This window comes from Vicia villosa, unplaced genomic scaffold (assembly GCF_029867415.1).
Source record: "Vicia villosa cultivar HV-30 ecotype Madison, WI unplaced genomic scaffold, Vvil1.0 ctg.001425F_1_1, whole genome shotgun sequence".
Classification (NCBI taxonomy): Eukaryota; Viridiplantae; Streptophyta; class Magnoliopsida; order Fabales; family Fabaceae; genus Vicia; species Vicia villosa.
This window is the reverse complement of record NW_026705615.1, coordinates 275,076-292,839: the sequence shown is the minus strand read 5'-3', so window position 1 is coordinate 292,839 and position 17,764 is coordinate 275,076. Positions and strand designations below refer to the sequence as shown.

The following is a 17,764-nucleotide window of genomic DNA, read 5'->3' as shown; positions in this document are numbered from 1 at the left end:
CGCTATACTAAGATTCCTTCCCTTCCAACCGGCCAACCTCTTTCTAAAGAACGAAATTAAATCTTTCCACATCGAAAGAATCCTCGGATTGCCACCCACTTTAACACCAAGGAATTTGAACGAAAAAGCTCCCACTTTGCAAGAGAGAAAAGTCGACGCCGCTTCTAAAAACCAATCTCCAACGTTGATTCCATAAAGATTACTCTTATGAAAATTTATCCTCAACCCCGACATTAACTCAAAACCCCTTAAGATGGCTTCACTACGCCAAAATTGGCTTTTAAAAGCGCACCTACAACAGCGCTTATTCACAAAAGCGCTTTCGTAGGTTTGGTTAAAAACAAAATAAAAAAACACGCTAGAAAAGCGCTCTTAAAGGGGGGGCAATGAAAGCGCTTTTCAAAAGCGCTCTTATAGGAGGTGGGTATGAAAGCGCTTTCCAAAAGCGCTCTTAAAGGGTGGGTTATGACAGCGCTTTTCAAAAGCGCTCTTATAGGGGTCTTATAGGGGGTGGATATGAAAGCGCTTTTGAAAGCGCTCTTAAAGGGGGGGTTACGAAAGCGCTTTTAAAGAGAAAGCGCTGGTATAGAGTGGCCTATGAAAGCGCTTCTGAAAAGCGCTCTTGTAGCCCTCATTAAAATAAAATTAATTAACTAACAGAATAAAAATAGGGTTTGTGTTGGTCAAAACACGTTCTTTTCTTTTCCTCAACACAAGAACGACGCCCTTCATCTTCAACAAAACTGTGGCGGCTTCTCTCTTCCTTTGATCGTCTTCCTCTTCTTCTCCGATCAATCACCGGTGACTTAAACCCTCTTTCGATTTCGTTCTCTTTGTCTGACGTGAATCTCCGTTCGTCCGCTTCTTTCTTCACAACAAATCTATCACAATTATCATCTTCAGGTAACTTCCTTCTCCGTTTCTTATCTCAAAGTTTCTAACTTTATATTTATTTCTCTCTTTACTTTTTGAATTATCTTCTGGGTATAGGAAATTTTCATCTAAGCTTCATTGGGTTGTGAAAAACCCAGGTGGGTCTTTTAGTCTTTATGTGAAAAATCGATAATTTATGTTTTTTTCATTCATATATGTGTATTTTACATTGATGGGTTTCTCATGTTTTTGATGATTTAGTTTCCTTTATGTCATGGTTGTGTTAGTTTTGTTCTAAATTAAGGTTTTTTATTGACTTGCTCTTTTTTTTATGGTTGACTAATTGACTTGGTCTGTGTGAAGTTCTGAACTGTGTTTCTGTTATTTTTATTTATTTTTTCAGGGTGTGTTCTTAGGAGAATTGTTTTTAGTGCTATGGAAACTGATGAATGAGGTTTCTGGATTACTACTTTTAGGTTTGTGTTTATGATTTTGATGAAGATGATGGTTGTTCTGAGTAGCTGGATTTTCAGTTATCATGTTTTTGTTAGTTTCTTGTTGCTGATTAGTTCTGGTATAAGCTATGGGACTGAAACTGATATCTTCTGTTTGAAAGCTATAAAAAATTCTATCAAAGATCCGAATAATTCTGTTGTGATGGAGTGTTTTGTTATGCAGATTAAACGAAGAATTCTTTTCGGAATTAAAATCTGAGTTAGGGCAGATTCTATTTGCGGTTAACAAAACCCCGGTTGGTTGGTTTCTGATTTGTGTTTTGTTGGTTATATTTTCTGTTGAACATATTGTTTTAGTGTTTGGCCTTTTTTGATGGTTTTTTCAGGCTATGGAGGATAGATTGGGCTTTTCTGAGTGAATGTGATATTTGCGGTTAACACTAATTACGTTTTTCTATTGTAGGTTGAGCTTCAAAGTTTACTTCTAAGTTTAATGTGAATGTTGTGTAAATAATCACGTTTTTCTATTGTAGGTTGAGCTTCAAACAGTGGATGGATTGGTAAAGGATAGAACACAATGTGCCCCTTCCGATTATGTTCCACAGAATATGAATCAAGTAATGTACCCCGAAGTCGTCTTCTGTGGCAGGATCGTTCGGGGTACAGTTATTTGATTCATATTCTGTGACACAATACAACATAGCTCAGGTGACTACTGGTTCTCCACTAAAGCATCAATACAACATAGCTCCAGATAATACAGGAAGCGTACATTGGTTGCATAAGAACTCGGAAGTTGTTTCCCATTTAGTTGTTTTGGTTTAGAAATATGTGAATTGGTTTAGTTGTTTTGGTTTAGAAATATGTATATATGTATTTTGATTTACATTAATGGTATATAATATAATACTTTTTTTGTATATAATCGATATCGATTATAATGGTATATATCGATTTGAAATGATAAATTATAGGTTCATGAAAAAATACTGCCAAAAAATAGTAAATTACAGGTTCTAAAATATTGCTGCCAAAAAGTGCAGGTTTAGAAATAATAAAAAGCATAAAAAAAAAAAACGCAACATACGAAAGCGCTTTTGAAAAAAGCGCTCTTATAGGGGTGCCTACCAGAGCGCTTTTTCCTGAAAAGCGCTCTTAAAGGGGGGCCTACAAGAGCGCTTTTTCCAGAAAAGCGCTCTTATAGGGGGGCCTACCAGAGCGCTTTTAAAAGCGCTTTCGTAGCCTATAGCAGCGCTGGCTTTGGCAGCGCTTTAAAGCGCTGTTAAAGGCCAATAAAAGCGCTTTTAAAGCCCTTGAACGGCGTAGTGCTTTCATACTCCATAAATTAGCGGTATCTCCCTCCGAAAATATAATTGTGTCATCTGCAAATTGAAGCATATCAACTTCCACATTATCGTTCACCTTAAAACCCGAGAATTCACCTATCTCTTTAACCTTCCTCATTAGAGCCGTAAGAACCTCCATGACCAAAACAAATAAAAAAGGAGACAACGGATACCTTGACGAAAACCCTTCTCCACTTTGAATTCTTTAGTGGTGCTTCTATTGATAAGAACCAACATAGTATTGGAAAAAATGCAACATTCCATCCATCTCATCCATCTAGCTCCAAACCCCATTCAGATCAAAATATTTCGCATAAAATTCCAACTAACACGATCATATGCCTTTTCAAAATCAACTTTTAACACTACACAACTTCTTTTATATCTCTTAGCAAGATCCAACATCTCGTTCACCACAAGAACTCCATCCGAACTGTGTCTATCCGAAACAAAAGCCGTTAAATTGTCGAGACAAGTTTTCCAATAACACATTTCAATCTTCTAAGTGACTCCTTCTAACAATCATCACTTATCAATTGAATGTCTTAATAAAACATCATTATTACTTTATTAAAAAACACTTATTTTACAAAAATTTATAATTTATTTTTAGTGTCTTATACTTATATTAGATTAGACAATATTTACAATAGTTTATTTTCCCATACTTATACTTATAGGCTTCAAGTCCTTATTTAAGTTATTAAAGAAGTGTCTATTAGTAAATACATTGATTTTTTAAAGGTTATGGAACCTTGTTTAAGGTGTATCGACACTTATATGAAACCTAAAATAATACCTCACTCATGCAATAAAATAAAGGTTAGCAACCATGTAAACTTTCACTGAAACCCATTAAAATATTTTCTTAACCACATAAAGACAAACACATGTTTTCCCCCCTATTTTTCTACATGCAAATACCATAGCTGGCAATGTATGTACTTTGCATAGACAATCAATATCTTAAGTTTCATCTTTATAACCATTCAACCTTCCACTCACCTTCCATATGTCAAAAACCAATTTCATATCCTCTTTCTTTATTCATCTCTTCAAACACCAAAACTTTATTATATATAAATGCCATTTCCATAACTCTTCTACACAAACAAACCCCACAATCACTTACTACTTGAAAATGGGTTCTTCTTCTATGACAATCTCCCCAAGAAAGCTTCATTCAGATTTATACTCCTTTTCACACCAACAAGATTCTAGCACTCCATTAGTGATAAATGTTCTTGCTTCATTAATTGAGAGAAACATGGCAAGAACAAAGAGAATAGTGAAAAATTGTTCTAAGTCTTTGTCTAGAGCAACTAGTACAAACATCTTTGATTGTAGAGAGATCCCAGATTTGTCAATCCAATCTTATTTAGAGAGAATTTTTAGGTACACTAAAGCAGGATCTTCGGTTTATGTTGTGGCTTATGTTTATATTGATAGGTTTTGTCAGATCAATCCTGGATTTAGAATCAATGCTAGAAATGTTCATAGACTTCTCATTACAACTATCATGGTGGCTTCCAAATATGTTGAAGACTTGTAAGTTTCTTCTCCTTTTTTATGTTTCTATATCTTGTTTTTAAAAGTAATCAGTGGTTAAATTTAATTATTTAATGGTGAATAAGTGAAATATCGCATATTCGCTAAAGGAGCGTCTAATGTTTATTAAGTATATATATCAAATTAGCTCCCTTTTAAGTATACATTAAATTATCTGAATTTAGTTATTAATTTTTTTATTTTATTTTTAGTGCTTTTAACTTTCAATATTTAAATATTTAGATATTAGGTGTGTTTGTATTTTAAAAAATAGAAGATTAGAAAATTATTGTTTACTATTACTATTTAAAATGATATTAATAACACTTTTCAATATATTTATTACCAAAGCGTTGACAGGTGATGAATAAATAAAAAGTTTGTTAGTTGAAAACAAGTTTGGTTATGTCAATCTCAGTCATTGATACTACTTGCTAACAACTTAAGAAAGGGACAATTTTTTAAGAAAATCAAGAGCATATGTTACATTTGAGAAAAAAAATATTTTTATTTTCTAATTTTACTTTGATGTACAAAATTATATATGATTTTAAAAGTTTGTACATGAAAAAAATGTTGTTACAAATCAATAAAATATTAATAAGATGGTAAGAATCTCTTTCGATTTAATCAGAAATTTTGGATTCGAATTCAATTTTAAATTAGATAATAAAAAATTTGACGGGGATCTAAGAGATAAAAACTAATAGAGACAATTTGTTTGGTTTGATGACAGGAACTATAGAAATTCATACTTTGGAAGAGTTGGTGGATTAACAACTATTGAGCTAAACAAGTTGGAGCTTGAATTTCTGTTCATGATGGGATTCAAATTACATGTAAATGTGAGTGTTTTTGAGAGTTATTGTTGTCATTTAGAGAGAGAGGTTGGAATTGGGGGAGGGTACCATATTGAGAAGACATTAAGGTGTGCAGAAGAAATCAAAGCAAGACATAGGAAAGAAATTACGGGTTACACACAGATTCCTCGTGTTATGTTGTAATTTAACTAATGATTTTAAAATTTGTTTTACTATGTTGTTGGATATTAAATTTAGACACATTTCTAGGAGGTTATTTCAATCTTAGATTGTCTATATTGTGAGAGACTTACTTGGTGTATATTTGAATATGTAAAAGCTTGCAAAGTAAAAAAAAAAAAAGTTACAATGATTTATCTATTGGTGCACAATGAATAAAGATGATGACAAAAAAAAAATAACGGCGCAAAAGGTTAATGAGAGAGAATAAAGTTGTTGTTTCTACTTGCGTTGATCTACTATTAATGATAGCTACTACAAGACTATTTATACAAAAAGCAAATTGCCACCTCAGCCCTAAAACCTAAACTTAGTGAACAAGTTTAGGGTACATACAGTACAATACTACAAAATACTAAAGTACCCTTACTAACTAAACTTAACAGCTACGCTAACAAACTCAACTCCAGAACATCAGAAGCATCTGCTTCTGACTAACAACCTCAGAAGCTTTACTGCTTCTGACTAACAACAACTTCTAGCTAATCAACCTCAGAAGCTCTACTGCTTCTGAGCAACACTAGAACATCAGAAGCATCTTTTCTTTCAGAATCATGACCACCGTCAGAAGCTGGACTACCTTCAGAAGCTCCGCCTTCAGAAGTTCCACCTTCAACGTCATGATTAACACCAGAAACATGATCATCTTTAGAATCTTGTCCTCCAGAACCTATGTCTTCAGAGTTTTCCCTTCCAGAAGCATGACCACCACCATATTCTTGATCATCATCAAAATCTGGATCAGAATCAGATTCACCATCTGACTCATCTTCAGAGTCTCCAGAAGATTCTTCATCTTCTGACTCTAACTCTTCTTCAGAACTTTCAAGTTCCGACTCATCTTCAAAAGCAGAATCTTCTTCTGATTCTGACTCATCTTCTGATTCTCCTTCAGACTCAGAATCACCTTCGGATTCTGACTTGTCTTCAGCTTCAGAATCATCTTCTAACTCTGACTTATTTTCAGAAACCTCAGATTCTGACTCTTCTCTAGAATCTTCAAAGTCATCTTCTGATTCTGAATCATATAAAAATACTCCTTCAGAATATTCAGAGTTATCTTCTTCCCCTTCAGAATCAGAAAACGACAAACTCACAGGTTCCTCATCAGATTCATAAGCCATTAATAGCACATGTTCATCATCAGAATCTCCTCTGGCTATTTTTGCTTCTTCTTTGTTTGACCAACAATCTTTAGCAAAGTGGTCAAACCTATTATAACAGTAACACTGAACCATTCTCTTGTCATACTTCTCCTTTGCCTTCTGATGTTTCTCCTCATCAGAATAGAAGACTTCTAACTTCTGCGACCTACCATGTTTTTTAAGCTTATGGTCCTTCTTGACAAAAGAAGCTTTCAGAGCTTGCTCAACTTCCCTCTCAGAAGTTCTTTCAGTCAGACGCAACTCTTGCGCCTTTAGACTACTTTGTAGCTCTTCTATTCTCATGGTGTCCAGATCTTTAGAATGTTCAATAGATACAACAATATAATCAAATTGAGGAGTAAGTGGCCTCAATATCTTCTCTATGATTACTTGTTCAGAAAGAGTTTCTCCACAAGCCTTCATCTCATTAGTGATCACAATCACTCTAGAGATATACTCAGAAACTTTCTCATTGTTCTTCATGTTGAGATTTTCATATTGCTTTCTCAGGGATTGAACCTTCACCTTCTTTACTGATATGTCACCACCGTAACACCTGACCAGTATATCCCACGCCTCCTTAGACGTCATAGCATCAGAAATCTTCTCAAACACATTCACATCCACACACTGATGGATAAAGAACAACACCTTTTGATCTCTCTTCCTCGTTTCTCTCTGTGCTTCTCTTTGTTCTTCTGTTGTATCCGCTGCAACCGGAACATATCCTTCAGTGACAAGATCTAGAACATCTTGAGCACCAAATAATACACGCATTTGAATCATCCATCTATTCCAATTTTTGCCATCAAGAAATGGAAGTTTGGTATTCAAGTTGCTTCCACTCATCTTTAAACTTGTGTAGACAAAAAGATTTCACTCACACTCACACAATGTTTCCCAACCCACAAACAACCAAGAAAAATGTGATTCAACACAACTTTGTTTCCCAGAAACAAAATCAATCACACAGTCACACAAACTCACGTTCACTCGTGTTTCCCTGTGTTTGGAACTGGAGCTCTAGATACCAATTGTTGGTGCACAATGAATAAAGATGATGACAAAGAGAATAACGGCGCAAAAGGTTAAGAGAGAGAATAAAGTTGTTGTTTCTACTTGCGTTGATCTACTATTAATGATAGCTACTACAAGACTATTTATACAAAAAGAAAATTGCCACCTCAGCCCTAAAACCTAAACTTAGTGAACAAGTTTAGGGGACAAACAGTACAATACTACAAAATACTAAAGTACCCTTACTAACTAAACTTAACAGCTGCGCTAACAAACTCAACTCCAGAACATCAGAAGCATCTGCTTCTGACTAACAACCTCAGAAGCTTTACTGCTTCTGACTAACAACAACTTCTAGCTAATCAACCTCAGAAGCTCTACTGCTTCTGAGCAACACCAGAACATCAGAAGCATCTTCTTCTGATTAACAACAACTTCAGAGAATTGAATTACTCTACAATATTATCATGATTCTAAAAACTTTCACTTTATATCCAAACATGCACTTCACTTGCCGTCTCCAACTTGTTGGTACTTTTGTTGTGTTTTTTATCCTTCCTCAAATTTGTTATGTTTAGGTACTTCGAGTATATTTTCTCTAAAGATTTGTGTGTCTTTTTTTCTTCTCTTTTCAATGTATAAATGTACATTCCATGAACTGTTTACCATTTTATTAGGGTTTTTTTACAATGTTCTAAGAGATATGGTTAATATTTTATCATCTTGACCGCCCAAAAGATTCAATAAAAGAGACTAAATATCAAATATTATTGAAGGATACATATAAGAAACAAATATGGATCTTTTTACTCTCGAGCCCATACAATTTCAGTCCCGAGCTCATCCAACATCTTTTAGATTAATCAAACAGTCTCCAATATGATATGTTGCATTTTACATGAAACAGTTATAACTGCATTTGTTATATAAAGAGAGAATGCGCCACTTTACATGTAATTCAAATACATTTTCACTACTCAATATTTTTCATTCTCTCGTTGACTTAGACATTGGAGTGTTAACATTGCACACACACTCTCACACCACCACATCGAAAAGCTCCGTGCACCGTATCAAAAGTCCAATAACTAATCCATCTCACATTTCTGGTTCCTTGTAGAACAATGGCGTCGTCTGTAGGAGTCAATTTTTGATTCCTACAAACTTCAAGAAGAAACCTTCATTCTTACGTCGAAGGGTCAAATATTATATTTTTATTCGTCGAACCACTAATTTTGAGTGCACTTGTCCATTAGATCTTTTGCATAATGTCAAAACTTAGAAAAACCTTAACAACAAACTTAGTCGAGTTAACAAGCAACTTGGTCGAGCTCAAGATCAAGGGGAGAGACATTGCAATGGTCAACAACAAACTTAGGGTTTATATGTTTGAGTTGTTTCAATTCTCTTGTAAAAAAATATATTTGCATAGTAAGAAATTTATCTCAATTTCAAATTGGAATTGGGGGCAGACGTAGTCGTAGCGAGGCCGATCGGTGAACTGCCTAAATAACTCCTTGTGTGCTCTCTCTTGATCTCTTTATCTCTTGCATTTAAATTTCCATAATAAAATTATTAAGCACATTGATTGAGCGATTGATTTGTAATAAATTTCAGGAAATTGTTTTTGAACGTGATTGAGTTGTTGATAGTCTTGCAATCACTTTGATTGTAAGAGAGTTTTCATAGATAGGTTATTTGGTTAGCTATTAGAAGATCATCATTTGGTATAAGACCATCTGACATCAAAAGATCCAAGGATTTGGCGTTAGAAGACGTAGTTGAGATCAGGATGCATTGAGAATGCTCTGATGAGCTAAAGCATATGAATGAAAATATTCGTTAGAAGTTGTGAAATTTCTAAAACGAATCTTGCTCTAATAAATTTTGAACTTTGATATTCTAATTCTTCAAAGAAGTTATTTCTGTTCTGAAACTGTGATGTGTTCAGAAGTTATAAACTTTCTGAGAAAAGAGGTTGTTAACCTTCGCTCTGATTCAATGCATGTGTGCTTTGATACAACGTATGTTTTAGAAGTTGTGAACTTTCTAAAAAATATGGTTAAATCAAGCTCGGATACCTTTCATTGTTCAGAAGTTGTGAACTGTCTAAAAGTAAGGTAGGTAATCATCTGTTGATAACTCCTATTGTTCATAAGTTGAGAACTTTATGAAAGTATGTTTATTAGACTCTAACGCTTCAGAAGTTGTGAACTTTCTAGAAGCATGTCAAGGGTAATATGTGACTAAGCATTATTCAGAAGTTGAGAACTATCTCAAAGAATGTCAATGTGTGCTCTAGCAAAGTTTTTTCTATTTCATGAAGTTGTTCAGAAGTTGTAAACTGTCCGAAAGTTTTGTAACCAAGGTTCTGATGGACCAGACTCTGATACTTTAGAAGTTGAGAATTTTCTAGAGGTGTAGTAAGTCTGCTCTCTTTTTGACATCATTCAAAGATTGTGAACCTTTTGAAGACATGGTAAGAAGACATGTTCTAAAGACATGGTCTAAACACGTGATCTAAGACATGGTCAGAAGACGTATCCTAAGACATGGTCTAAGATATGGTCAAAAGACATGGTCAAAAGACATGATCAAAAAACATTATCTAAGACATGGTCAGTCAGGCAATGATTGAGGTGCTGAACCTTCTGATGACATGATGCTTGACACCTTCTGGTGTGTAATCAAGCTTATGGGAGAACCAACATTATAGTTCTGATGTTTGATGCGAAGCATCAAGATAGTTTCTAAACATGTTATACTCATAGTGTTCTGAAAGTATGCTAGGCTCTGAGATGAAGACCAAACAACTCTATTTAGACTCTGATGAGACGTCAATGGGGAAGTATTCCTTCTCTATATTTCATTATGTAATTCAAAATTTATTTTGCGAGTCTCGATCTTAGGGGGAGATTCTGAACAAGCATAAATGAATTTTAAGTATTAACAAATTTAGGCGGAGCTGGTTAGCTTTTTTAGAATTTGAGTTTTAATGGTGATTACCCTGTATAAATTTTTCTATCAAAATACATGATTTTGTCATCATCAAAAAGAGAGACATTGTAAGAACAAGATTGGTTCTGCATCTGGCCTTACGTTTTGATTATAACTTTACATGTTATCTTAAAGAACAGTTATTACACTAACAGTTTCTTTCTAGTGTGTAGCTTTTGTGTTGCAGGTTATGAATCTAGTAAGAAGACGTGTGACGTCATCAGGTTTTGAACTCAATACTCTAGAAGAATAATTGTTCTGTGTTACAATGGAAGTCAAGATACTGGAATGCTACTTCTGCAACGGTTCTAAGAAACGTTAGTACAAGAGTTTATGATCGTGACTTTTGTAAGGAAGCTTTGGAGGCCTTCTAAATCTTTGCTTCTGTGTCCCATGTTCTGAAGATGCTGAAGACGAGGTTCTGGTGAACAAGTTCTGAAGATTTGAAGACATCTCATATGAAGATCAAATGCTGAAGACTTTGAAGACAAGGTTCTGCTGAATAGGTTTTAAAGAATCAAAGACTTAGGTTCAGAAAATTCAATTTGTGATCCTTCTACAACATGCTTCAATCAACTTACATCAGAAGCCTCTAAAGAATAAGAAGATCAATAACAACTTGCGTGTGATAGTAAGAATAAAAGTACTAACGTAAATTGTGACCTCTATTTTTATATGGCGTAAGGACAGTCTAACATGTACTTGTTATCTATCATTCTCACCATGACTATTGGAGACTTTACAGTTGTACTTTGCATTTTCTATTCTGCCCTCCAACGGATATATCTTTCTTTATAAAAGAAGCCATTGAAAGAATTTGAAATAAACAAATCAGTTCTGCAAAACTACACCAAAGCACTGTACAAACTCTATTAGAGAATTTTTTTGTATAGTTTAGTCTTTTTAGCAAGGAGCTTTTGTTCGTATATTACTTTAAACACTTTTGTGTTGTTGTACTTAAACATTGTGTAATCTTCTTATTAGAAGCATCTTTATATACACACTTGTAGTCAGCGTTGGTAAATGGATGCCTTGGGGGACTAAGTGATGGTTAGAATTCTCAAAAAGATTTTGGTTGCGGTCATAGTGGTTTCACGATAAGGATCAGCTGAACTTGTTGGGATTGTCAGCAAGGTTGATCATAAGCTTATTGTGGTTGTCTGTAATCAGTTGGATTATAGTGGATTAAGTCCTTGTTGACAAGGCAAAATCACCTTGGTGGGTGGACTGGAGTAACTTCGTTAACAGTGAACTAGGATATAAATAACCGTGTTATTTACTTTTATTCTCTTTTTAACCTTGTATTTTGAGTTACGAAAAGATTATATTTGGTAAAACCCAATTCGAACCCCCTTTCTTGTGTTTCTTGCACTTTCATAACCCTCATCCTTACAATAATAACATTGAATACCAGATGCATCATGATCCGCTGTCGCGCGCGGATCAAAAACGAGTATTTTGTAAAACGTAGTACAACGACAATTGACTCGAATATCGTCTCAAGGATTCTTGTTTATTATCAACTAATCAAAATCGATGGGGGGTTTGGTTCAGGTTCGATTTATAGAAAAAGTGATTATCAAAAGCGATTAATGAAATAAGCTGTTTTGAAAAAGTGATTATAAAATTAAGCCAATCTACTGTTTTCGGTTCCGGCTTATCACAGGTTTCTACCTTACCAATTCCCTAAGCGGCTTCGATCTCTATTCGATTCCAATACCAATTGACAAGCGCAAAAGATATTAAATAGACTGGATTCCTATTCCGAATTAAGCAAACGGATTAATACAATCGCGAATTAAGCAAACACGATATAGAAACGCAATTTAACGACGAAGCGACGTAAACAACGATTAACAGTTAGGAATACAATCATACGAAATTAATCAAAATATTCCACGAAATAACAGATTAAGCAAATGCAAATTCATAGAATATAATTGAAAGAGAAACAAAATTGAATTGATAAAATAAAAATCTCAAAGCTTTTGGAATTCGATTACAGTAGATCGACTCTGGATGTTTAGTTCTCCATTCAAGCGTACAGAGCAAAAGTTTGGAAACAAAACCGTGAATAGTGAATCACATGAACAGTACCACGGCTTCTAGGTAATAGAGAGAACAAAACAATTGGTTTATGACCCAACTGGGTCAAATTACAAAACCCAGGCCCACTACATAACGACCCAACAACTGAAAATAAAATAGTGCTGCAGCTTCAAATGCAAATCTGGGAATTATAGGCTCCGAATCTGACTTTGACTCCAACATGAAAGTTGTAGCTCTTTCTCTTAGCTTTCCGGAGATTATTAGAACGCCTCAATCGGATTCCCAAAACTCCAGTTATGATCATTTTAGTGCAGACTACTAATGCTGAAAATAAAGTGCGAAAATCAAATTAAACCAAAAATAAACTAAATTAGAAAAACATTATAAAACATAAAAGTAAACAAAGAAAATCAAAGAAATGCTTAAGAACAAACATAGGAGAATGTTCATTAAAATGCACTGATCAAATTCCCCCACACTTGAACTTTTGCACTCCGAGCAAAATAAAATTAAAACTCAAAAGAAACACCCAGCAATATTTACTCATTCTGGGCTACAAACTCTTCCGCGGTTAAGATTTCATCAATAGGTATTAATCTTGCACACTAAGGATATCGTAGGAACACAAATCCGCAATTGTGCGGTCATAAGCCTCCTAAACACACAAACCACTTCGAATAATGTTATTATGCCAAAACCTAACTTAATCATCCTCTTTTTTACTCTTTTTCATTCTGGCGCAATCACATTAAGCATGATATCTCCACACACTCATAGTAAGGCTACCGGTTAGTGACTCTGATCCTTTTTTGCATGGGGTTCTGGTACCTAAGTAGTATACCCCTTTTATTCCCCAATTGTAGTTGAGATGGTGCCGACTGCAAAGATAAACTACTCAAGAGCTATTAGAGAATGAGAATTTAAGGCTAAAACATAATAAAAAATTCAAATCAATTTCCATATGCAGGAGACTTACGGTGTTAAAACGATACCGATCTTGATTTTTTTTTCAAGTCTCCACAACTAACCTCAGATTAATCTATAACCCAAAACTTTCAAAAAGATACATTTTTTTTAAGTACTGAAAACAAAACAAAAACTAAAAAAAATTGAAAGAAAACAAAACAAATAAATGATTCTCTCCCCCACACTTAAGACATACATTGTTCTCAATGAAAGAACATTAATATAAAATAAGAGTGAGAGAAAGGAAAGAACACAACCGAGTAGTCAAGGAGGATATGTGATCACATGAGCAGCCTTTCCCAAAGAGAGATCTTCTACATTCTCTTCTTCCAAAGTGGGGCTATGATGGAGTAGCTTTGGGTAATGTCCATTTAACTTGAAATTTTTATTAATGCCTTCACCTTTTATTCCAGGATCAAAGAATGTTCTTTTAAAAGTAAAAGTGTCAAATGGGCATGTGAAGGTGCTCTCATCTTTCATAAAATCAAGGAACCAAAGGTTATGGGGCTGCCTCACTACTTTTGCTACATCTTCAAGTGAGATCCTATGCACACACATGGACGAACTAATATCATAAATGTCATCCAAGGTCTATCCAATTCCTTTCTTATGCTTCTTTAAAACCTGCAACAACTTCATAATCTTTTCTTTCAGAATCATGACCACCGTCAGAAGCTGGACTACCTTCAGAAGCTCCGCCTTCAGAAGTTCCACCTTCAACGTCATGATTAACACCAGAAACATGATCATCTTTAGAATCTTGTCCTCCAGAACCTATGTCTTCAGAGTTTTCCCTTCCAGAAGCATGACCACCACCATATTCTTGATCATCATCAAAATCTGGATCAGAATCAGATTCACCATCTGACTCATCTTCAGAGTCTCCAGAAGATTCTTCATCTTCTGACTCTAACTCTTCTTCAGAACTTTCAAGTTCCGACTCATCTTCAGAAGCAGAATCTTCTTCTGATTCTGACTCATCTTCTGATTCTCCTTCAGACTCAGAATCACCTTCGGATTCTGACTTGTCTTCAGCTTCAGAATCATCTTCTAACTCTGACTTATTTTCAGAAACCTCAGATTCTGACTCTTCTCTAGAATCTTCAAAGTCATCTTCTGATTCTGAATCATATAAAAATACTCCTTCAGAATATTCAGAGTTATCTTCTTCCCCTTCAGAATCAGAAAACGACAAACTCACAGGTTCCTCATCAGATTCATAAGCCATTAATAGCACATGTTCATCATCAGAATCTCCTATGGCTATTTTTGCTTCTTCTTTGTTTGACCAACAATCTTTAGCAAAGTGGTCAAACCTATTATAACAGTAACACTGGACCATTCTCTTGTCATACTTCTCCTTTGCCTTCTGATGTTTCTCCTCATCAGAATAGAAGACTTCTAACTTCTGCGACCTACCATGTTTTTTAAGCTTATGGTCCTTCTTGACAAAAGAAGCTTTCAGAGCTTGCTCAACTTCCCTCTCAGAAGTTCTTTCAGTCAGACGCAACTCTTGCGCCTTTAGACTACTTTGTAGCTCTTCTATTCTCATGGTGTCCAGATCTTTAGAATGTTCAATAGATACAACAATATAATCAAATTGAGGAGTAAGTGGCCTCAATATCTTCTCTATGATTACTTGTTCAGAAAGAGTTTCTCCACAAGCCTTCATCTCATTAGTGATCACAATCACTCTAGAGATATACTCAGAAACTTTCTCATTGTTCTTCATGTTGAGATTTTCATATTGCTTTCTCAGGGATTGAACCTTCACCTTCTTTACTGATATGTCACCACCGTAACACCTGACCAGTATATCCCACGCCTCCTTAGACGTCATAGCATCAGAAATCTTCTCAAACACATTCACATCCACACACTGATGGATAAAGAACAACACCTTTTGATCTCTCTTCCTCGTTTCTCTCTGTGCTTCTCTTTGTTCTTCTGTTGTATCCGCTGCAACCGGAACATATCCTTCAGTGACAAGATCTAGAACATCTTGAGCACCAAATAATACACGCATTTGAATCATCCATCTATTCCAATTTTTGCCATCAAGAAATGGAAGTTTGGTATTCAAGTTGCTTCCACTCATCTTTAAACTTGTGTAGACAAAAAGATTTCACTCACACTCACACAATGTTTCCCAACCCACAAACAACCAAGAAAAATGTGATTCAACACAACTTTGTTTCCCAGAAACAAAATCAATCACACAGTCACACAAACTCACGTTCACTCGTGTTTCCCTGTGTTTGGAACTGGAGCTCTAGATACCAATTGTTGGTGCACAATGAATAAAGATGATGACAAAGAGAATAACGGCGCAAAAGGTTAAGAGAGAGAATAAAGTTGTTGTTTCTACTTGCGTTGATCTACTATTAATGATAGCTACTACAAGACTATTTATACAAAAAGAAAATTGCCACCTGTTGCACCCCAAAATTTGCCCATCTAATTATATTTTTAATTGGCGTACATATCTCATTCATTTGCATTTAGGTCATCTAACACGTCATGCATCATTTATTATTGAAATAGGCATAGGATCAAGGATTTGACAAGCTTAGGGTTTCATATCCAGTTTGGGGTGAGTATGACAATTAAATTCTAATCATTATGGCGTTTCAAGCAAGGGAAGCGTGAGGCCTTTTTGCTGAGTATGAGAGTTTGAATTTGAAGAGATATAGGGTGGATTTGCAATCGAATATTGGATCGAGGTTCTCTAATGCATCCTAAAAAAGGAAAATTCATTCATTTCGGTTTGCTTAAAATGTAATCTACAAGATCACTAAGTTCATCATATTCATCGATTCAAGTTTCATTATTTCCTTGTGCCATTGGTTTACAAAAAGACTTGGAATTCATTTGAAAGTGCGTCCGAGAATATATCACTCATTATTTCATTCACTCAATTATGAACCAAAAGCCATCTCGATCAATAAGCGTCACTGTTGTTTCAAGTTGTTTCCTTTTAGAAAATTGAAGCGCAAATGGAAAGAACTTTCATGAAGATCAATGTTTATCTCAAAAAGTCAATTATACATTCATAAAGGTCCCTACCAAAAATTCATAATTTATCACAAAAATTCAAGTACAAGTCAGCATAAGTCTTACTCATTACAAGAAATTGAAAGAAATATAAGAAAATGTTATCAGCTTCACAAATTCAAGAAACATGGCCTTTTTGGATAACATATAGCCATAAGTTCATCAATTAATTCTTCATGTCCAGGTCCAAGATTAAAGCTGTACAAACACAACAACAACAGTTACAAGAAAAGTAGTTGAATGATTTTTCTGGATTCGTTTCTACTTGCAATTGGTCTTGATATCAGCCTTGGTGATCTTCATCATCATGTATAGTTGAATCCTTGGTTTCACGTGGCAGTGTATCATAGCATATCACCTGAAGAAAAAACAGCATACACTCAGTCAACAACCAAACCTACATAGCCCTGCAATTCATCCTTCAACAAACAGCCAAGATAAAAGAGAACCAAGATTCAGCATTTATTCAAACAAAGCTACTACAAAAAGTTCAGTTCAGTGCATACATGTATAGCTCCTGCAGAAGTAACATCTAATTATCCTTTACCAATTCCCTAACTTCTACTAACAGAATCTTAACAAACTTTCTCCATTCAATAACTGCCTATAACTAACATATAAATAACCCCATAACTGAACCTAACAGAAGTAACAAGCTATTGTAACTAACCTAACCGAATCAGCCAGCTCAGCAAGTTCTCTTAAACAGAATATAACAGAATTGGGAACAGAAAAGATCAGAGATGTGAACTAACCTTCAACTCCTATAAAATCAGAGCTTGCTCCATCATTTGATAAGGCATTCACCATCACCATTTCTGAACCATTCAACCATTCCCCTTCAGTTTTCACTCGAACCATTCACTCACTTCACCTTCGCCTCCATTCTTTCACCTTCATCACTTTCATCAATCTATCTCATGCTCCAACTCCTTCATCATCTTCAATTCACGTAACTCCCTCAGCAATCCGCAGAAGCTTTACACAGATTTAATCTTCATCGCTCGTCAACCATCAGAATCCCTACAATCAAGCTCTCCTACCATCATCTTCTTCATCATTAATCATCGTCATCTGCAGTAACTGCCATATCGCAACTCAGAGGAGAGAAGAAGAAGATTCAAAAAAAGCATAAAGAAAAAGAATGAGACGCACCTGAGCCAAGGATTCCTCTCGCGTTTATTTCGCGATTCAAGCATCTGCAAGGAACACGGATTCTCCACTCCGGCCTTCTTCGACATTTCGCACACCAGGTAAGTCACGGAATCTTAGCT

At 35.1% G+C, this 17,764-nt stretch overlaps 2 protein-coding genes across 2 annotated transcripts; one reads left to right on the top strand and one right to left on the bottom strand.

Annotated features, from left to right (window-relative positions):
* Nucleotides 1–3,632: 3,632 nt before the first annotated feature.
* On the top strand, nt 3,633–5,389 carry LOC131635098 (cyclin-U2-2-like). Its single transcript, XM_058905706.1, has 2 exons — nt 3,633–4,222; nt 4,959–5,389. Exons 1-2 carry the CDS (start codon nt 3,687–3,689, stop codon nt 5,224–5,226), a joined length of 804 nt encoding a protein of 267 aa, XP_058761689.1. The 5' UTR covers nt 3,633–3,686; the 3' UTR covers nt 5,227–5,389.
* Nucleotides 5,390–5,744: 355 nt separating this feature from the next.
* Nucleotides 5,745–17,351, bottom strand: LOC131635103 (uncharacterized). Its single transcript, XM_058905715.1, has 5 exons — nt 17,246–17,351; nt 14,448–14,558; nt 14,061–14,276; nt 6,086–6,280; nt 5,745–5,998 (listed from the first exon to the last, which is right to left on the bottom strand). The coding sequence occupies exons 1-5, from the start codon at nt 17,349–17,351 to the stop codon at nt 5,745–5,747; spliced, it is 882 nt and encodes a 293-aa protein (XP_058761698.1).
* Between the last annotated feature and the right edge of the window lie 413 nt (nt 17,352–17,764).